This window comes from Mobula birostris, chromosome 25 (assembly GCF_030028105.1).
Source record: "Mobula birostris isolate sMobBir1 chromosome 25, sMobBir1.hap1, whole genome shotgun sequence".
Taxonomy (NCBI): domain Eukaryota; kingdom Metazoa; phylum Chordata; class Chondrichthyes; order Myliobatiformes; family Myliobatidae; genus Mobula; species Mobula birostris.
This window is the reverse complement of record NC_092394.1, coordinates 16,095,163-16,118,332: the sequence shown is the minus strand read 5'-3', so window position 1 is coordinate 16,118,332 and position 23,170 is coordinate 16,095,163. Positions and strand designations below refer to the sequence as shown.

Here is a 23,170-nt window from a genome sequence, read left to right as displayed (position 1 = left end):
CCACAGACAGCTATGGAGGCCAATATAACTTGGGTATATTTGTTAGGTTCTTGATTAGTGAGGGTGTCAAAAGTTATGGGAAGAAGGCAGGAGAATGGATTTGAGAGGGATAATAAATCAGTAATGATGGAATGGCAGAGCAGACTCAATGGGACAAATGACCTAATTCTGCCTCTGTGTCTTATGGTCTTGTGGTCTTAAATATGTCAGTTAAAAAGACTTCTTTCAAGAAGATGCTATTTACCTTTTGTTTCACTTTTATTTTCTCAACGTCAGAGATGTTTCCATCTGGGCTGGAGTCACTACTTATTGTACCATATTGGAAAAGCCTAACCCCCATCCAATCTCGGATGCTAAACCTCTCAGCAGCACAGTGAGTACAGCCAGTACAGCCAACGCCTTGCTCTTCTGGATCGAACACGTCTAAGACCCACGTTCAATCCTGCCCTCAGGTGCTGTCGGTGAGGAGTTTGCACGTTCTCCCATCTGTGGCACCACGAATTTCTACTGGGTGCTCTGGCTTCCTCGCACATTCCAAAGAATTGCTGGTTGGTAAGTTAATTAGCTGCCTTTAAACCATGATGATCCAGACCTAATGCATTCCAGACCAATGGATCACAAAGGATTGCTCCGAATGTATTGAGTAATTGAAATGTGTATACGTTCAGTGGAGTACAAACTGATACTGATTGATCTAAATGAATAAAACATATCCTACAAGTTTACCCAACTTCCATTTTATCCAGTTCTGCTGCTTTGATCCACACTGTGACTGTGGACGTTATTTTGATGCACATATACTACAAGGGGGTAGGGGAATGATTTATTAGAATGATTCCAGATCATAATGGGAAAAGCTGCAGGGAAGGAGTGTTTATTCTTTTGTAGAGTAGAGAAAGTTGAGAGGGTTGTCATGGATGTGTCCAAAAGTGTGAGAGACCATTAAGACCATAAGACATAGGAGCAGAATTAGGTAATATGGCACAGCAAGCCTATTATCCCCCCAAACCCATTCTCCTGTCTTCTCCCCATAACTTTTGACACCCTTACTAATCAAGAATCTATCAACCTCTGCTTTAAATATACCCAGTGACTTGGCCTCCACAGCTTCATTTCCTTCCAAACTGACCCTGGTGGTATCAGTGGTGGGAAACTTTGGAACGTATTCAAAGTAAATTTCTTCTCAAAGTATGTATCTATCATCTTGTAGTATCCTGAGATTAGTTTACTTGCAGGCATTCACAGGAGAACAAAGAAACACAATAGAATCAATGAAAAAATCTACACACAAACCAAGACTGACAAACAACCAATGTGCAAAAGACAATCTGTGCAAATACTAAAATAATAACAATGATAATAATATAATAAATAAATAAATAAATAAATGATACTGAGGACATGAGTATTCTGAATATACCAACTTTAACATTTAAGAGAAACTTGGAAAGGTACATAGATGGGAGGTGTATGGAGAGCTATGGTCTGGGTGCTGTTTGAAGGAAATAGGTAGAGTAATTGTTCAGCATGGACTAGCTGGGCCAAAGGACCTACTTCTGTACTGTAGTACTCCATGGCTCTACGGCTTTATGAAGTTCTCTGATGGTTACAGCATACATCTGGTTATGCTTAGACTCTTCTGAAGGTTCGGACTGCTCCAAAACTTCCTCTTGCAGGTGTGGCTTAGTGACTCTGACAGAATCTGATTTATTAACACTGACACGTATGTAATGACATTTGTTTTGCGGCACCAAAGTCATAAAATTGCTACAAATTACTAAAGTAAACAAGTAGTTCAAATAAAAGGAATAACAAGGTATTGTCCCTGGGTTTATGGAACCCATGATTGTTAGAATAGGAATGTCGGGGGCGGGGTGGCTTCAGGGACCGTGGGGTTCATTTGAATTTGTACTTCTCCCTGAGGAGGAGTCTGGACTCGTCTGAGTTGGTCAAGGTGTAGCCTTACAGGGGAGGAAGGAAAATCAACAGGGGAGGCGCTGTGCCCATCCCCAGTTACAGAAAGTCATGAAATTGTCACGGCATAAAGGAGGCCATTTGGTCCATTGAGCCTGTACTAGTTCTCTGCAACAATAATGCAGTCAAGTTTACTCCTGAATACATTCCCCAGAGAGTTGTAATTTTTACCTGTCATTATCCATTCAATTCCCTTTACAAGGAATCCATTTCCACCTGAATTTATTTATTTCTGAAACTGAATTTACTTCCACCTCAGGGTACAGTGGTAGCGCTACTATTAAATCACTTGGAAGGATTCTTTAATGATCCTAGACTAGCAATCAAAAGTAATAAATTATATCACACCGCAACATTCAACAATGTCAACCCTAACCCTACTCTCTATGATTCTAGACACACAGTCCTGATGATTGACTCCAAAGTCCCAACCAGTTGAAAAGCAAGATTAAACAGGCCAACTTGTCCCAGCTGTCCTATAGAAACTGTTCCATATTAAACCCATCACCTAGCACTTGGTTCATAGCTCTGTATGTCTAAATGATTCAAGACACTGCCTAAATACAGTCAGTGACCTGGGTCCCTACTCGTTACTTGCTCTGTGATAATGTTTTCCTGAGTCTTTTACCAACAACTTGAAATCTATGACATCTGGTCTTAACCAATAAATTTATCTTTCTTTCCTCTCTCTCATCTCTTCCAGATTTTGAGCACCTCTACAAAGCCACAGGAAGGAAGGCACAACCATTCAAAGTTCAAAATTCATATAAATGTCACCATATACAACCCTGAGGTTTGTTTTCTTGCAGGCATTCTCAGTAGATCCAAGAACCATAATAGAATCAATGAAAAACTGCACCTGACAGGGTGGACAGACAACTAATGTGCAAAAGACAATTAACTGTGCAAATACAAAGAAAAAAAAGATAAAAACAATAATAAATAAATAAATAAACAAACAAACAAACAAGCAAGCAAGCAAGCAATAAATATTGAGATCATGAGATGAAAAGTCCTTGATAGTGACTCCATAGGTTGTGGGAACATTTCAGTGATGGGGCAAGTGAAGTTGAGTGCAATTATCCCTGCTGGTTCAAGGGTCCAATGGTTGAGGAGTAATAAATGTTCCTGAAACTGGTGTTGGGAGTCCTGAGTACCTGTACCTTCTTCCTGATGGCCTGGGTGTTGGGGTCCCTGATGACGGGTGTGTCTTTTTTGCCACAGCGCTCTGTGTAGATGTGCTCAATGGTGGGGAGGGCTGTACCCATGATGGACTGGGCCATATCCACAACTTATTGTAAGATTTTCCATTCAATGGCATTGGTGTTTCCATACCAGGCTGTGATGCAACCAGTCAATATACTCTCCACCACACATTTATAGAAGTTTGTCAAAGTTTTAGATGTCATGCCGAATCTTCACAAGCTTCTAAGGAAGCAGAGGCCTTGCCATGCTCTCTTCATGATTGCACTTACGTGCTGGGCCCAGGACAGATCCTCTAAAATGATAACACTGAGGAATTTAAAGTTGCTGACCCTCTCCATCTCCGATTCCCCCAGTGAGGACTGGTCCTCCGATTTCCTCCTCCTGCAGTTAATAATCAGCTCCTTGGTCTTACTGACATTGAATGACAGGCCGTTGTTATGGCACCACTCAGCAGATTTTCAATTTCCCTCCTATACGCTGATTCGCTGCCACCTTTGATTCAGCCAATGACAGTGGTGTTGTTAGCAAACTTAAATATGGCATCGGAGCTGTGCTTAGCCTCACAGCTATAAGTATAAAGTGAGTAGAGCAGGGGGCTAAGCACACAGCCCTGTGGTGCACCTGCGTTGATGGAGATTGTGGAGGAGATGTTGTTGCCAATCCAAACTGACTGGGGTCTGCAAGTGAGGAAATCAAAGATCCAATTGCACAAGGAGGTATTGAGGCTAAGGTCTTGAAGCTTATTGATTAGTTTTGAGGGGATGATAGGATTGAGTGCTGAGCTGTAGTCGATAAAGAGAAATTAAACAACAATTCTTAACTGGACTACATGCATGCCCCCAACCACTTTGATTGGCAAAGTAGAGCACCAGTTACTGTGATGCTTTACAGTGCCAGCGATCAGGGTAAAATTCTAGCCACTGTCCGTAAGGACTTGGATGTTCTCCCTGTTGCTTGTGGATTTCCTCTGGATACTCTAGTTTCCTCCCACATTCCAAAGATGTACAGGTTAGGGTCAGTAAGCTGTGGACATGCTATGTTGGTGCCGGAAGCATGGCAAAGCTTGCGGGCAACTGCCCCCCCAGCACCAACTCAGACTGTGCTGGTTGTTGACATAAAGAACGCACTATACTGTATGTTTTGATGTGCAGGTGACAAATAAAGCTAATATTTCTGCATTACTTCCACAGCTGAAATGGTTTGGAACTTGACTTTCTTCGGTGATGGAGTGTGATAGGAGTGGCAGGGACTTCTCTGGGCAGTGAATCAGGTCTGGAACTACCAAAATGCAGACCAGACCACGATGAGAATTTTCCTTTCCTGAAGGATGATAACCCAGTTTTCAGAGCCAGAAAATGGCTTTAAGCTTCCAGAACACTGCTTAAAAAGCAGGCCTTCCTTCAGAGATCTTTAGTCAAAGTACCAGGCCCCTTCAGGTACCTTCAGTCCCTTAAAAGAATTCTGTAAGTCCGTTTTCTTAAACAGCAGAGTTGCTTACACTACACAGTCCTAAAACAGCTTGTGGGAGCTTGCTGTGCAGAAACTGGCTGCTGCAGTTCCTACTTTACGACAGTGACTACACCTCGAAAAGTACTTAACTGGCTGCAAAATAGCTTGGAGCATCAGAAAGGTATGTGGTGGGCACTCTGTCATGCTCATGCCTTACCTTTCTTCCACCAAATGCAGGAGAGTGAGGTTGAGAGGGATAATAAATCAGGGATGGTGGAATGACTCAATGGCCTCAATTTGCTCCTATGTGCTATGGCTTTATGGTCTAACTGATTCTACAACCTACAGACTCACTTTCAAGGACTCTTTACAACTCTTTTTCTCCATATTATTTTTATTATTTGCACAATTTGTCCTTTTTTGCACATTTGTTTGTCAGTCTTTGTTTATGTATAATTTTTGTAAATTCTATTGTATTTCTTTTTTCCTGTCAATGCCCGCAAGGAAATGAATCTCAAAGTACAATAGCGTAACATACACATACTTCAATAAATAATTTTACTTTGACTTTGAATAATCCTCAAGATGTCCAAAGCCACTCCAAACCCAATAAATTAAGGTCGTTGAAGTGCAATCTAAAGTGCAATCCACTATTGTTGATCAGCAGTTAATATCTGTGCAATCGACCTGCACAGAGAGCCAGGCCATTGTTATCTCGATGAACTTGATGGTGTTGGTGAAAGGATTTCCTAATCTCCACATAAGTGGGTGGATGAGACTTGGTTTAACACCACGGCTGTCTCCATCGAGATGGCACGCTCACCCTGAAGTGCCAGCCTGTGGTTCATGCTCATTTGTTCTGGCGAAGGACCAGCCAGCTGACACAGTAGCTCGATTTCCTCTCTGCAAGTGCCGCCTGACTTGCTGAGTGTTCCCAGCATTGTTGGCTTTTGTTTTATATACTCAGCTCGCCGGAGTGACCTTCTGATGCAGAGATGGAGGTGCCCCTTTCGCATTAGGTATTTAGTTCTCACGGCACTGAAGGTCGTTCTGCTTTTGTGCGCCTTTCAGCTGCATCACTGGATCGCATCTGCACCAGTAGAGCCCAGGCTCCAACAGGCAAAGGTGGTTAAGGAGCTGCCTCAACTTCTCGTGAGTTAAAGCCTGGACCTCCGCTGGAGATACAGTGAGGAAAATCTGACTTGTTTTAGGCTTTGAGGTGCTTCACTGATCTGAAGAAGAGTTTTGGGAACATACTGGGGAATTAAGGGTCAAAGAAGGCTCTGCAACGGGTTGTCAAAACTGCCCAGTGCATCACTGGCATCAGCCCACCCAACACCCAGGACATATATACAGAAAGGTGCCGGGAAAAGACCAGCAATATCATAAAGAATCCCACCCAGCCGGCTCATGGACCGTTTGTCCCAATCCCACCAGGGAGCAGACTGTGTGGCATCCATGCCAGGACCACCAGACTTAAAGGCAGTTACGTTCCCCAAGCAGTAAGGCTGATCAACACCTCCACCCACTAACACACACTCCCACCACCACTTTATCATCTTCTGTCAGAGTCACCTTATGTACTTCTGTACCTAGTGTCATTTTATAGACATAAAATCAATCTATGCATATAAGCTATCTTATGAATTTATATTTATTGTGTTTATTTTAATACTTCTCTATTATTGTTCTTTATCATATTGTGTATTCTTTTTGTGCTCATGAGATCCGGAGCAATTTGTACTTTGTCCTCCTTTACACTTGTGTACTGGAAATGACATTAAACAATCTTAAGAACCAGAGGTCAGAGATGTAATGTTGTTGGTGAAAGACTCAACGTTAATCACAGAACGAGGAGCCTTGATTGCCTTCATTTCTGCACTAAACTAAGTTCCTGGAAAACTTCAGGCATCACTCCAGGTATCAAGTGATAATGTAAACAGCAAAATGGCAATACTGAGAAAGAGCTGTCAGCTTAGAGTGAAGCTTTTCGAAACAGCATTGATACAATGAATTGAAGGTGGCATGACCACAAGGTTCTTTTACCCTGCCTTGCTCTTTGCTTTGCTCACCATCTTCAGATTGAAATACACCTAATCTCTCTCTCTCTCTCTCTCTCTCGGTCTTTGTCTCTCTGTCTCTTGGTCTTTACCTCCTTTTCTCTCTCTCTCAGTCTTTATCTCTCTGTCGCTAGGTCTTAAACTCTCACCATCTGTCTCTCTCTCAGTCTTTATGTCCTTTCTCTCTCTCTCTCTTGCATCTGTCGGTCTTTAGCTCTCTGTCTCTCGGTTACTACCTCTCTCTCTCACCCTGACTCAGTCTTTCTCTCTCTGTCTCTGTCTCTAGGTCTTTAACTCTCTCTCTCTGTCTCTAGGTCTTTAACTCTCTCTCTCTGCCTCTAGGTCTTTAACTCTCTATCTGTCTCTAGGTCTTTAACTCTCTCTCTCTCTCTCTGTTTCTCAGACTTTATGTTCTTTATCTCTCTCTCTCTCTCTCACTCAGCCATTACCTCTGTCTCTTTTTCTGTCCTGTACCGGTGCATAATTGTACATTAAGAGATTGTCTCTACAGTGAATGGGAAGGTGCTGTCACATAAGGGTTTAAACAGGCTGCCAGTGTTAAATACACCTCTTTGAGTGTTACCTTCTTTATAACTAGTAATCAGTTGAATGTTATCTGTTTGCTAATTTATTCCAAGCATCTGAAGAATTGAGAAAAGCCATCTGGTGGCTTACATCTCCAAAGTTAAATTATACACCAGGCGAATGTGAAAAATACACAAAACTTCTTTTTAAATGGCCACACTGCCAAAGAGGCACCATTTACTTCATCTGTCTGTTGGCGGGCACAAATATTCAAGATACCGAGATGACTTTGTGATACTAGGTGCATGGATTAAAGCACCATATGAATGGAAATTATTACTGGGAGTTCTGGCTCTATATCCTCATGCTTTAACACTGCATCAATACAGTTAAATGTCCCTGACAGATATGCAGTTACCTTTCAAGCTGCTCCGATCAAAACAGAGTACCTGGCAAATTTTCACCTTTCCTTTAAATACTATTAACCATGCATCAAGGTCAAAGTTGTAAGTCCAAAGGACGAGTCGAACATGTGGTAAGTAACTTCAACCTTATGTCAGCAAACCACTAGAACACAACAGTTCGCTGGGACAGAGCCATTTCAGGAAGTTTCTCCTCAGCTGGGTTCAGCTGCAGGCAAGCCCCGCGCCGGCAGTGAAGGGGTTAAGAGAGAACTGATGGACAGAGCATTTTACCTTCGGTCCTTTTCTCTTCGCGATCTGTGCAACAACCCAATCAGTACCACAGCTGCTCGGAGTCCTGCCTTTCTCGAGGGCGCTCTGTCACCTTTCTCAGCCATGGTCTGGCTAGCGCGCCAGCCTCCGCGTGGTTTCCAGCTCGCACCCCGGCAGCCCGAGTGTGAGTGTAACGCCTCGCAGGTCCTGCGCCTTCTGTCCCAGTCCGACAATTGTGTGTTTTCTTCCACTTCCCCCACTGCCTTTCGTTCTCCTGCACCTCAAGTGACCTTCAAGTCACCTGGCTGACTAGCCGCCAGCTGCAGCCGTGTCTGTCATGGTTCCTGGGATCAGGAGCACACAGAGGGCTGGCAGTTCACTCTGCCCCAACAGATTTTCGTACAGTTCACAGTTAGACACAGTTCCTGTCTACAGCCTTCAGCTGAGAAGTCCTTCACACAAGTATACTTGTCCGGGCAGCTGACGTTCCTTCCAGTCAGAATGACCACCTTCTGTGGCCCACCTTTTTTGTGGAAGTGGGCCGGTGTCAAGGATTTAGGCACATTAACTGTTGCATGACTCCTGCACACTTGCAACTGACTGCACGTCTAACCTACCAGGATTATCCCGTACCTAGTCTCTGCACTTTCTGCCAGTGGGTTGCCACGGTGATGTGACAACTGAGGTGGCTCCTCCCTCTCGTGCATCTATCCCCTCCCAGGACTGCTTTCGCCTGGTTCGTACACGCTGATGTCAGAATGCATTAACTGCTTGCATTAACCCTTTCAGGGAAGAGTTGTGGAAAGCTGGAACTGAACCCTTCTCCCACAGAAAGGTGCTGAAGGGAGGCTTGAAGTGGTGGTGTGTGTGGGGGGGGGGGAGGGGTGGGAGGGAGGCAATAGCTCAGCTCAGAGTGCTCAGAATGTGTTTCATCACTTTCTTCTCAAGGGAAATGGGCACTGAATTCAGGACTTAGCCAGCTCCATCATGGGCACTAGCCTCTCCAGCATTAAGAACTTCTTCAAAACGCAACGCCACAAAAAGACAGCTTCCATCATTAAGGACCCCCATTGCCCAGGCGTGCTCTCTTCGTATTACTACTATCAGAGAGGAAGTACAGGAGCCAGAAGACACACACTTAACATCTTAGGAACAGCTTCTTCTGCTCCACCATCGGATTTCTGAATGGACAATGAACCAATGAACATTGCCTCATTATGTCTGCTCTCTTTTTGCACAACTTACTTAATTACATTTACATATACAGATATATATGCAATTATAATTTATAGTGTTCTTTATGTATGCACGGTACTGCCACCAAAAAACTACAAATGTCCCGGCATGTCGGTGATAATGAACTTGATTTTGATTCTGAATGCTGAACCTTCATCACTCCTTCCAGTGAGGGTTAAAGACATTCTATTGCAATACACACAAAATGCTGGAGGAACTCTGCAGACCAGGCAGCATCTGTGGAAAAGAGTAAACAGGAGACGTTTTGGGCCGAGCCCCTTCATCAGGACTGGAAAGAAAAAGGAGAAGTCAGAGTAAGAAGGTGGGGGGAGGGGAGGAAGAAGTACAAGGTGGTAGGTGATAGGTGAAACCAGGAGAGGGGGAGGGGGTGAAGTAAAGAGTTGGGAAGTTGATTGGTGAAAGAGATAAAGATTTGGAGACAGGATAGAAGGCCATGGAAGGAAGGGAAGGAGGAGGAGCACCAGAGGGAGGTGCTCGGTGAAGTGGTCTCCCAGTCTACATTGAGGCTCATTGATATACAGAAGGCTACTCAGGGGGCACCGAATCCCGTAGATGACCCCAACAGACTCACAGGTGAAGTACTGCCTCACCTGGAAGGACTGTTTGTGGCCCTGTATGGTCGTGAGGGAGGAGGTGTAGGGGCAGGTGTAGCACTTGTTCTGCTTGCAAGGATACGTACCAGTGGGGAGGGGTGTGTAGACAAGAGAGCCGCCTAAGGAGCGATCCCTGCAGGAAGTGGAAACTGGGGGAAGAGGGAAAAATGCACTTGGTGAAAGTTATAGAGAATTATGTGCTGGACACAGAGGCGAGTGGGGTGGTAAGTGAGGACAAGAGGAACTCAATCCCTGGTGGGGCAGTGGGGAGATGGGGTGAGGGCAGACGTGCATGAAGTGGAAGAGATGTGGTTGAAGGCAGCGTTGATGGTGGAGGAAGGGAAGCCCCTTTCTTTGAAGATGGAGGACATCTCAGTAGTTCTGGAATGAAAAGCCTCATTATGAGACCAGATGCGGCGGAGATGGAGGAACTGAGAAAAGAGGATAATGCTTTTTACAAGTGACAGGGTGGGAAGAAGTATAGTCCAGGTAGCTGTGAGAATCAGTGAATTTATAAAAGATACCAGCAGATACACTGTCTCCAGAGATGCAGACAGAGATATTGAGAAAGGGGAGGGAGGTTTTGGAAATGGACCAAGTGAATTTGAGGTCAGAGTGGAAGTTGGAGGCAAAGTTGATGAAGTCGACGAGCTCGGCGAGGGTACAGGAAGCAGCACCAATGCAGTCGCCAATGTAGTATAGGAAGAGTTGGGGAGTGATACTTGTGTAGGCTTATTCCACATAGCCGACAGGAAGGCAGGCATAGCTACAAATCATAACTCCCTTGTCTACTCATCCATCCTGGTACTTATCCTTGCAAGTGGAACAAGTACTACAATTGTCCCTACACCTCCTCCCTCACTACCATTCAGGGCCCCAAACAGTCAATCCAGGTGAGGCGACACTTCACCTGTGAGTCTGTTGGGGTCATCTACTGTATCCAGTGCTCCTGTTTATCGGTGAGACCTGATGCAGATTGGGAAACTGCTTCACTGAGCACCTAAGTTCCACCTGCCATTAAAAGTGGTATCCCGGTAGCCACCCACTTCATTTCCACCTCCCTTTCACACTCCAGCATGTCAGTCCAAGGCCTCCTCCAATGCCACGATGAGGTCACATTCAGATTGGAGGAGCAACACCTTATATTACGTCTGGGTAGCCTCCAATTCTGATGACATGAGCACTGATTTCGTGAACTTCCAGTAATTGTACCTTCCCTTCAGCTTCACCATTCCCTGTTCCTGTTTCCCTCTCTCACCTTCTCCTTACCTGCCCATCACCTCTCTCTGATGCTCCTCCTCTTTCCCTTTCTTCCACGTTCTTCTACCCTCTCCCATCAGATTCCCCCTCCTCCAGCCCTTTATCTCTGTCACTGGACAATTTCCCAGCTCCTTACTTCACCCCTTCCCCTCTCCCAGTTTCACCTCTCACCTACCACCTGTACTTCTTCCTCCCCTCCCTCGCTTCTTATGCTGACTTCTCCCCTTTCATTCAGTCTTCCTGAAGGGCCTCGGCCCGAAACAGTGACAGTTTATTCTTTTCCATAGATGCTGCCTGACCTGCTGAGTTCCTCCAGCATTTTGTGTGTGTTGCTCTGGATTTCCAGCATCTGTAGATTTTCTCCTGTTTGAAAGACATCAGCCTGATTGCTTTTTGTTACACAAACATAGTACAGAACTAATGTGGGTAGATAGAGTTTTGTCTGTGGAAATAGCAGCACAATAAGACCATTGACCTCTCATGTCTTTTCCACTACTGAGTAACATCATGGCTCATCTTCTACCCTGGTGCCACTCTTTGCTTTAAACCTGTACCCCTTGATTCTCTTAACCTCCAAAAATCTATCGATCTCTGTTTTAGAGTCATGAACTCATGGAGTCATCAGCACAGAACTAGGCCCTTTGCCCTATAAAATCATAAGACATAACAGCAAAATTCGACCATTCAGCCCATTGAGTGCTCTGCCATTTGATCATGACTGATTTATTTTCCCACTCAACCCATTCTGCCGCCTTCTCCCCTTAACCATTGACACCCTTATTAATTTAGAACCTATCAATCTCTGGTGTAAATATACCCAATGACTTGGCCTCCACAGCCGTCTGTGGCAATAAATTACATAGATTCAACACCCTCTGGCTTAAGAAATTTCTCCTCATCTCTGTTCTAAAAGGATGTCCTCACATTCTGAGGCTGTGCCATTTGGTCCTAGATTCTCCCACTGTAAGAAACACCTTCTCCATGTCCACTCTTTCTAGGCCTTTCAATATTCAGTAGGTGGATGTAGCAACCATCAAGCACATGACTATGCTAATATCAGTTACCAGTACTGTCTTGATTATACTCAGTGACAGAATCTCCAGCGTCTCTGTCGGCAGAGAATTCCAAAGATCCCCCTGCCCATTCTCTGGGCAAGGAATTTTCCTCTTTACCCAGTCCTGAGAGGCCGATCCTTAATTTTGAGACTTTGACCTCCAGTTCTAGACATGACAGTTGAGGCAATGTCAATCCTCTGATTTAATGAGATCATACATAATTGTTCTAAATATCAGAGAAAAGGTATACAATGCAAAACCTCTCCTCATACAACAAAAATACTATATTAGGAATCAATCCAGTGGATGTCAGCCCACTCCCTTTATCACCTGATTGAACAGAATGATGGAGGGACTGAATGGCCTCTTGCTGTTGCTAGGTGGCTGCCGGCAGTCAAGGGCTGAGTGGTGCAAGGAATCCACATTTCTATTACCTAGGCTACGGTTCCATTCTGCTTAGCTAATCGAGTCATGAAGTTGCATAGTCACAGAGGCATGCGGGTTGGTAGCATAATTAGCCATTGTAGGTTGCCTCAAGGGGTAAAGGTGGTAAAATCTGGGGAGAGTTGATGGGCATGTGGGGAGAATAAAATAAATAGAACTAATGCAGTTTTAGTGTTAATGGGCCAACACAGACTCAGTGGGCAGAAGAGCCTCAGCTGGGTCTCCCTATAAACTGTTTCTCTTCCAGGACCTGAAGAAAGAATGTCACAGCCTCGTGTTATGAACGATTTAGGGGACAGGTGACAACTCATCCCACATCTACAAGGTCTTCTATCCTTTGCATCTTCACCCTATTTGGATCTACATCCCCCCCCCCCCCGCCCCCACATTCAGACCTCTCATTCACCCTCAACCTCCTCCCTGCAAGTCCAAGCAATTCCCCAAAACTCCAAACTGCAGCCTTCACCGAAGAGTCACTCCACAACTAACTTCCAATCCCAGCTTCAACCCACCCCCAAGCCGCTTCACAAATTCTGTCCTTCTGCCCCCACCTGCTGGACTGTCAGTGTGCCCAGGAATGGGGCAAGGGTCAGGACTAAGCTAAAGGTTGCTGCTTCCTAAATTAATAGCCCTGATGACCCAGCTCTGGGAAATTCTAGAACATAAAAGCAAGGATTATATGCTGAGGCTTTATAAGGCATTGGAGTATTGCAAGCAGTTTTGGGCCCCTTATTTAAGGAAGGACGTATTGGCATTGGAAAAGGTCCAGAGGAGGTTCATGAGGATGTTCCCCAGGGAAAAGGAGTTAACATACGAGGAGCATTTACCAGCTCAGGGCCTGTACTTGCTGGAGTTCACTATGGCTGGTATTCCATAGCGCCTTCAGCAGAGCTAAACATCCCAATGAACCAATAGGCCAGATGGCCTAATTCTGCTCCTGTGCATCTCCCTGGTGCATTTCTGCCATGCCTCTCTCTTTCTCGCAATCTGAAACAGTGAGTATGCTCTGATAGCACTTTGCTGCCTGTGATGCTCCTCTGGTACACCATGTACGTTCTGCAACGACGTTACACAGAAGGAAGCCCCATCCGGGTTTCTCTCCCCACACCTGAAACTGGCCACAAGTATTTTGCACTGAATATATTAGCAAATTAATGCAAGAAATCTGAGCAGATATATTCGAAAGTTGCAAAGTGTGTTCATCAGTCACTCTTGACACCAATTCGTTTTATGGTGCACACTATTCCTTGGTAGAGAACACTTCAGCAAGAACTGCTGGATCTAAATCACTGCTGGGAAGCCTGATCCTGGTTTTCCATTCTGGGTCAAAACTTTCAAGAGCGCACTTTTGCAGAGAGGACTCTCTGCCAGGTGCCAGCATGGGAGACCTGTTGTTTATTGTGCTGAGACAATGGGTGTATCTTCTATTTACTTACTTGTACAAGCAAACGACGCAGAGAAAAGAAATGGGTGTACAATAAGACAGCTGGGATGTTAATGCTCACCTTTGTAGACATGGGCCTCATTAATCTAGATCAAGATGTGATCAGACAGAGATCTTAAAGATTGCGGGGAAGAGTCTATGTGAAGGCTTTGGTAGTCATGTCTGAGACCAGAGTGGCAGGTGTAAGATATAAGATCATGAGTTAAGATTCAGGACCGTTTATTCTCATTCTTCAATACACGAGTATACAGGACTTTATGTACACAAAGTGAGCTAGGCACATGACTATCCGTACACCTGACTCCAACAGGAAGTGATAAAGTAGTGGTGATGAGGGGGTGTGGTAGATTGCATTGGTGGGTGGAGGTGTTACTCAGTTTAGGGTTTAGAGGGAAGTAACTGTTCTTTGAGTCTGGTGGTCCTGGCTGTGAGTATTGATGTGCATAGTCCAACTCTCTCCAGCTTCCTCGGAAAGTAGTGAACTTTCCTGGCTGGGACCACGAGAGGTTGTGTGAGCGAGATGTGCTCTCCCAGGGATTTGAAACTGCTCACAGTTTCCACTGTTTTGCCGCTGATGTGCGAGGTGTGAGTTCTCCTGAAGTCGATAACCATCCCCTTTGTCTTGTTGACACTGAGGAAGAGGTTATTTGAATAGTCAATAATCAAACAGATATATCAGGCGAAGCTCACTAATGCTTGAAAATCTGGAACCTGGGACTCCTGGGAGAGAAGGGTGAAGGGGAGAGATTACTGGAAGTTAGAGAAATCATTGTTAGAGAAAGGAAGGCCATATTTAATTTGGTATGACCATTTATCAGCTAGCTGAAAGCTATTTAAGCAGTTATTTCGAAGCAGGGTGTCAGGGGGAGCATTCCCATCATCCCTTTCCCCTCTCCTTATTCCTTGGTAGCCTTGCAACCTCTCACCTGTGCTCTTCAACTTTCCCCCACTGTTCAGGTTCTTTTCTACCACCTGCCAACATCAGGGCTAATTTGCAACCGAGAACTAACCAGCCAGCATGTTGCCAAGGAGAGAATATGCAAAAGGCAGACAGACAGATCTGGATCGAACTTGGGTTGCCTGAGCTATGAGGTACTGGCACTGACTGCTATGCCACTGTGGGTTCAATTACCAAAGCATGGTGAGAAGTTATCCTCTCCCCTCCACCTCACCTGCCCACCAATCCAATGACCCACTATTACTTTATACGGGGTGAAAGCTCTTGGCACTATAGCAGCTGGAGGTCGAAAGTTCTTTATTTCATTCATTTCCACACCCTGGCAACAGTATCTTCCCACCTGTATCAGTTGAAAGTATCGTCGTTACATACAACAGACATGATAGCCCAAGGCTGATCAGATTAATGCCAGAAGCAGGCAGCAGTTTGCAAAGGTAATTTTACAGGCTGAGTCTGAATTGTTCAATCAAAATTCAAAACAACTTTCAGCATATTAAATGCAGTCAAATCCAATGGTTCTTATCAAACTGGAAGTGGTTTAATAGCATAAAAATATAGATACTAATGAAAAAACTGCGTCGAGACTGGTTGATACTGACGTCACCCCTGTACAGTCCAGGCTGAGAAGAACTACTTCACTAAGATCTCTTTGACATTATTTTTCTAAAGTTCACTGTTGACTCTTTGTACATGTCACAGTGTTGTAACAATGGTTAAATAAAATGGACTGATAAAAATATTGAATCATAAATGGACTGTGATAACACTAGACAAACTAACGAAGGCACATTAAAAATCAGGGATTTACTGATTATACTCAGTAACATTTGCTCCTTAACGCAAATATCTAATCAGCCAATCATGTGGTAGCAACTCAATGCATAAAAGCTTGCAGACATGGTCAAGACCTACCAACCCATGAGCCTCCGCATCCAACACATAATTTTCTGCAACTACCGCAATCTTCAAGGAGATCCCACCACCAAGGATATCTTTATTCTCCCCCCTCCCCCTGTGCCGACTTTCTGCTTTCCGCAGGGATTGCTCCCTGTGTGACTCTCCTGTTTATTCATCACTCTCCACTAATCTCCCTCCCGGCACGTATCCTTGCAAGAGACAGAAATGCTACAATTTTCCATTCATCTTCTCCCTCACCTCCATTCAGAGCCCCAAACAGTCCTTCCAGATGAGGCAACACTTTACCCGAGAATCTGTTGGGATTGTCTATGTATCTTGTGCTGCCATTGTTGAGACACGTTGTAAACTGGGGGGCCATTTCATTGCGCACCTCTGCTCCACCCACAATAAGCAGAATTTCCGGGTGGCCAAACATCTTAATTCCTATCCTCATTCCCATTCCAACATGTTGATCCATGGCCTCCTCTTCTGTCACAATGAGGCCACTGTCTGGGTGGAGAAACAACATCTCATATACCGTCTAGGTTGCCTCCAACCTGATGGCATGAACAGTGATTTCTCCTTCAGGTAATTTTTTTCCCCCTTCTTACATTCCCAACTCTGGCCTCTTATGTTTTCTCCTCAACTGCCTATCGCTTTCTCCTCGTTCCCTTACTCCCATGGTACACTGTCCTCTCCTATCAGATTCCTTCTTTTCCAGCCCTTTGTCTTTTCTATCTAATGCCTCAGAACCTCTCTCTTCATCTCCTCCCCAACCAACCTAGCTTTACCTTCTAGCTTGTCTTGCGTCCCTTTCCCCCATCTTTTTGTTGTGATATCTTCCTCCTTCCTTTCCTGTCATGATGAAGGGCTGTTTATTCATTTCCATAGATGCTTCCTGACCTGCAAGTACTTCCAGTATTTTGTGTCTGATGGCCGAGAGGTTCGGTTGTTGTTCAGACCAAACATCAGAATGGGGAAGAAAGGTAGTCTAAGTGAGTTTGACTGCGGAATGATTGCTGGTATCTCAGAAACTGCTGATCTCCTGGGATGTTCACACACAGCAGTCTTCAGAGTTTACAAAAAATGGTGTGAAAAACAAGAAACATCCAGTGAGCAGCAGCTCCGTGGGCAAAAGCGCCTTGTTAATGACAGAGGTTAGAGGAGGATGGGCAGACAGGAAGGTGACAGTAACTCAAATAACCACGCGTTACAACAGTGGTGTGCAGAAAAGCATCTCTGAATGCACAATATGTCGAATCTTGAAGTGGATGGGCTACAGCAGCAGAAGATCATGAACATAGACACAGCGGCCACGTTATTAGGCACAGGAGTTACCCAACAGAGTAGCCACTGAGTGTATTTCTACAACTCTTCAAACAAGTAACCACCCCATAAAATATGCCACAACTGGCTTCTTTTAAAGGGGGATGCATCAAATTTTACCTGTTAAAACTCCCACTGACATCACTTACATTACTTTACCAGTGACTCTCCGATGACTTGATCACACTTCAGTCAGAGGAAATGTTATGGATTTTAGCTTTGTTAATTAGCTGAACACTAAGGGAGGTGAAATTATGCACAGTTTAAAAAGTAACAGCTCTGAAGCTAGTATTAACATTGGGACTGTTACACCATTATTCATTTCCACTCAGGGCATTCGTAGACATTTACTGCCTGCACTTGTGGTCACTGCAATAACAAGAAAGATGTCATTGCAGAGGAGAGGGTACAGAGGAGACTTACAAAGATGTTACCATGAGTGTGAAATTGTGGCTGTGAGAAAAGACTCGTTAAATTAGGGTTGTTTCTTTAGAACAGGGGAAACTACAGGGAGCTATTTACTGAGGTGAATAGAGTTAAGATGGGTCTCAATCAAGTAAACAGGACTCACCTATATCCCTTAGCAGAATCACCAAGGACTATCAATTTAAAGTAATTGGTGGAAGGATTAGAGAGGAGAGGAGAAAAGACTTCCCACAGCGAGGATGATGGAGGTTTAGAACTCTGCAGGAAAGGGTGGCCGATACAGAAACTATCATCTAATATAAGAACAAAAGAAATAGGAGCAGGAGTTGGCCATCTGGCCCATCGAGCCTGTTCCATCTTTCAATAAGGTCATGGCTGATCTGCCTATGGACTCAGCTCCACCTACCTGCCATAACCCTTCACTCTTCTTCTATGCAAAAATCTATCTAACCGTGTCTTAAATATATTTAATGAGGTAGCCTCTACTGCTTCCACAGATTCATTACTCTTCGGAAAAAGTAGCTTCTTCTCATCTCCATCCTAAATCAATTTCTCTAAATCTTGAGGCTATGTCTCTTAGCTCTAGCTTCAGTGGAAACAACTTTCCTGCTTCTATCTTGTCTATCCCTTTCATAATTTTATATGCTTCTATAAGGGCAGCACAGTAGCCTAGAGGTTAGTACAACGCTTTACAGTACCTGTGCCCCAGGTTCATTTCCCGTCGCTGTTGTAAGGAGTTTGTATATTCTCCCTGTGACCGTGTGGTTGCCCTCCCACAGTCCAAATTGATCATTGTAAATTGTCCTGTGATCCGGCTAGTGCTAAACTGGAGGTTGCTGGCTGGCATGGCTCAGAGGGCCTACTCTGCACTGTATCTCAATAAGTAAATATAAATACCCCACCATTCTTCTAAATTCCAATGAGTTTAGCCCCAGGCAACTCTATCTCTCTTTACAGGCTAACCCCCTCATCTCTGGAATCAACCTGGTGAACTCCTAAACGTTGCCTACAAAGACACCATGTTTGTCTTCATGTAAGGAGACCTCCATTCACACACAGTACTCCATCTGCACAACTTTTGCACAGAAGGTGGCCGTGTACTTGCAGAACTGTGAGTGCAGGGCTACGGACCTAGTGCTGGAAAGTAGGATTAGGCTCAGTCATATCCTTTTGACTGGCTTGGATACTGTGGGCTGGGTGGCCTCCTTACATTTATTAAACATCTGCAATTCAGTCAGAGAGATTTTTATTGTGATGGTGTTCACCCTTAAATATCTCACTGCATTCAACTGAGATGACAGTGTGAAGAGCACCCACAAAACGGACTGACAGGGTAATGCCACCAATCGTCCTAGACCGAAAATGGGGTTCCCCATCTGCATCACACCATGATCTTACACAAGACCAGGACTCATGGAATTGAGGCCGTATTAATCATAGACTAAGGGCATATTAATAAACTAAAATCAAATAGGCAGGAAAAACTAGGCTCACTTTCAGGAATTTATGGACAGGTTCAATACTGGTGCACCACAGGCATGTGAGCTCAGCCCACTGCTCTACTCTCTCTACACCCATGACTGTATAGCTAGGCACAGCTCAAATGCCAGCTATAAATTTGATGAAAGGGCGTACAGGAGCGAGATGTAGCAGTTGGTTGAGTGATGTCACAGCAACAACCTTGCACTCAATGTCAGCAAGGCCAAAGAGCTGATTGTGGACTCCAGAAAGGGTAAGATGAGGGAATCGCCATAGAGGGATCAGAAGTGGAGAGGGCGAGCAATTTCAAGTTCCTGGGTGTCAATATATCTGAGGGCTGAATCTGGACAAAATATATTGATGCAGCTATAAAGAAGGCAAGAAAGTGGCTATATTTCGTTAGGAATTTGAGGAGCTTTGGTTTGTCAACTAAAACACTCAAACACTTCTACAAATGTACGATGGAGAGCATTCTGACTGGATGCATCATTGTCTGCTGTGAAGGGGCGATTGCACAAGATTGAAGTAAACTGTAGGAACTTGTCAAATTCGTCAGCTCCATCATGGCTACCAGCCTCCATAGTACCCAAGACATCTTCAAGGAGTGGTGCCTTAGGAAGGTGGCGTCCACCATTAGAGATCCCCACCACCCAGGGCATACCCTCTTCTCACTGATACTGTTGGGAAGGAGGTACAGAAGCCTGAAGGCACACACTCAGCAATTCAGGAAAGGACTTCTTCCCCTCTGCCATCCAATTTCTAAATGGACATTGAACCCATGAACACTACCTCACTACTTTGTATTTCTGTTATTTTGCACTACTTTGAAATAACTTTATATATATATATATATATATATATATACTTAATGTAACCTATTTTTTCCCTCTATATTTATTTGTCATGTATTTCATTGTATTGCTGTCGTAAAGTTAAAAAATTCCATGACATATGCTGGTGATATTATGTCTGATTTGGGAAAAGGCTATGTTGGACCTCAGCATACTAGCTATAATTAATTAAACAGATGAAGGGACAATGGAATCTATCCATGGTTCTGAAGCAGTCCAGCATAATCAAAGACCTAAACCCATTCACCCTAGAAATTCTCTCTTCTCCTGTCTCCGACTGGGCAGAATATACAAAAGCCTGAAAGCACGTACCACCAGGGTCAAGGACAGCTGTTATCCTGCTGTTATCCAACTCTTGAATGGATCTCCTATACAATAAGATGAACTCTTGGCCTCACAATCTACCTTGTTGCAATCTTGCATTTTATAATCTTGTCACTGCTGGGGGACAAGCTCCCACTAATTATTAAATGCTCCCAATGGCATGCACCTGAAATAGCCAGTCCAGCTCCTAGGCTTCATGTGTAGCTTAGCTACTAAGTCCGGCGGAGCTGCTTCTACTGACAGGAGAAGGGGCAAACGCAGGTTACTGGTGCCTTAAAGCCAGTCACTCCAGGCAGATAGGTCTCACCAGCTGTGGTTGGCAGCTCATCTAGGAGAAGGAAAAGTCTGATCTCAAATTTCCGCTGCCTGGCATAAACTTCAGGAGTGAACCCCGAGGAAAAATCTGGAACTGGAGTCCTCAAGGCAGTCCTATGTAGAGTTCAAAACTGACTGGCAACTCCTGTGATGCCACTGGTGCCAAACTGTATTGGTCTCTGCCATTCCTTTGGATTCATCAGCTGCGTGGAGAGGGGAATCCTGCTGCACTGGCAACAGCTTGTTCTCCATATCACACTGCCCTTGCCTGCATACTTTGCTTGCAGGTCACGTAGACCACTAGGACGCTATATCCACGGTCAACCCCGACCGGTGGAGGGCCTCATACTTTGTTATATGCAAGATAAAAGTTTTGATTCAGGGTCTCACATGGAGGGGACAAACATCCAATCAAAATTTCAGGGACACAGGAAGATTTACTGCTCTAATGAAGGAGCAGAGTCAGTACAGAAACAAGGCAATTCATCATTCACTGACGCCAAATTGTAGCCAAACTAAAATAACAGCACCATCAAAATCCTTCAAAAAGAAAAGACAAAATATTGCTGACACAAAAACACAGCAGGTAAGATTTCAAAGCATATGCTTTTCAGTCTCATTCTGACTGATGACCAGAGAAATAGGAAGCTACCACAGATGGAGAGCTGGTGTTGAAAACATGCAATGTGTTTTGACAAATATAATGCCATCTCTTAAAATGTGATCATCCATGGAGTCTTAAATTTCAAAGCTGAAAGTAAATTTATTGTCAAAGTACGTATGTATATGGCACCACACACTACACTGAGATTCACTTTCTTGCGGGCATTTACAGTCAGCCAATGGGGAAGGATCTTTCAGAAAGAGATGGTGTGTGCATTGATTGTTGATTCTTGTTGGAATTGGACTAGCTCCCAGTAACCTGGCTCAGGGAGGGGTGAACCAAAGCCTTGGTCAGTTTATGCCCCAGTCTCTGCATCTGCAACTCACATTTTCCCTAGTGTTCGAGGCTGCACACTAACAGGGAAAATGCTGGCTCTGGCTGACAGCCAAGTAGAAGGTTGCATCTCACTAATATTTTGTCTGACTTGTCAAGTTCCCCAACGGATTAATTAGATCCATTTGTCTTATGCCTTTCAGAGTATCCCGAAGCACCAAGAAAAAAAATTGTTCAAAACAAGGCTACTGTTGTAATCTAGAACCCAGCAGTCAATTTGCACAGAGTGAAATCCCACAGACAGAAATGTGAGATTAACCTGAGAATCTACATTTTTTTAATAACGACGATGAGGCTACCTCCAGTTCCAACATTTACAGAAGCTATTAATTACCATTCTTTGTACAAAACACTCTGGAACATTGCTGTCAGTATTGGGCCTCTTAAGGCAGAATGGATATCACTTTATTGCCTTCACTGATAAGCATTTATTGCCCATCCTAATTACTTTTAAGAAAATGTTGATGAGCTACCTTCTGAACTACAGTAGTCCTTCTGTTGAAGGTTCTCACACAGTGCTGCTGGGGAAGGGTTTCCAGGATTTAGGCCATGCAACAATGAAGAAATGGCAATATATGTATTTCATTCTTTGATTGGAGATGAAGGGTTTGGAAGGTGGTGTCAAAGTAGCTTGGGTGAGTGACTGTAGTGCATTTTGTAAATGGCATACACAGTGGTCAAGGTACAAGATAACACAAGTGTATACACTGATAAGAGTGGACAGCCAGCGCCTTTTTTGCCAGGGCAGAGATAGCTAACACAAGATGTTCAGAGGAAAGTATAGGGAGGATGTCAGAGGTAGGTTTTTGACACAAAGAGTGGTGGATGCGTTGTGTGCGCTAACAATGGGTGGTGGTAGAGGCAGATACATTAGGAACATTTAAGAAACTCTTAGATAGGCAAATGGATGAGGGAAAAATGGAGGGCTATGTGTGAGTGAATAGTTAGATTGATCTTGGAGTAGGTTAAAAGGTTGACACAACATCATGGGCTAAAGGGTCTGTACTGTGCTGTAACATTTTATGTTCTTTAAGGTGCACTGATGGTGGAAGGTTTAAGGTGATGGATGGGGTTCCAGGCAAGCAGGTTACCTCTGCTGTTGTCCCTTTGAAGCCACTGGACTTCTATTTTATCACTGCCCCCTGATGTCACCTTACTGAACGTGTCTGGACCAAGGCTGTGATGTGGCATGAAGCCAAGTGTTTCTGGCTAAACTCTACTCCGACACTGGTGAGCAGCCAATTGATGAATACGTATCACTTGACAACACTCTGCCAACACCTTCCACTACTTCACTGTTGAACTGACCAGACTGAATTTATCTTGCTTTGTGGGTGCTTCCCGGATTATAACATTAACCATGGGGCTGATTGAGACCCTCCACTGGTCAAGGTTGACCATGGATGTTGCATCCTAGTTGTCTGTGTAGCAAGCCCATGCAGCTGATGAATCCAAAGCAACGGTGGAGACTGATACAGTTTGGCTCACGCAGTATCGCAGAAGTCGCCAATCAGTGTAGAACTCATTCTGAAGTATTATCATAGTCAGGAACTATGATTATACTTCAGAATAATTTCATAAATTGTATGTTCAAAGATCAAAGTATACTTATTATCAAAGTAAGTATAGGTCAACATATACAAAGTCAAAGTCAAA

General features: G+C 44.3%; 1 protein-coding gene across 6 annotated transcripts in view; it reads right to left on the bottom strand.

Annotated features, from left to right (window-relative positions):
* Positions 1–23,170, bottom strand: part of LOC140187816 (rap1 GTPase-activating protein 2-like) — a 448,669-nt gene that overhangs the window by 165,988 nt on the left and 259,511 nt on the right. The window contains exon 1 of one of the 6 annotated variants that reach the window (XM_072243596.1): positions 7,910–8,510. The exons of 4 other annotated variants lie outside the window; for them this stretch is intronic. In XM_072243596.1, the coding sequence (XP_072099697.1) occupies positions 7,910–8,013 (104 nt within the window). In that variant the 5' untranslated portion in view covers positions 8,014–8,510. Of the gene's footprint in view, positions 1–7,909; positions 8,511–23,170 lie in introns of those variants that run through there. One more of the 6 variants, XM_072243590.1, reaches the window with a different exon arrangement.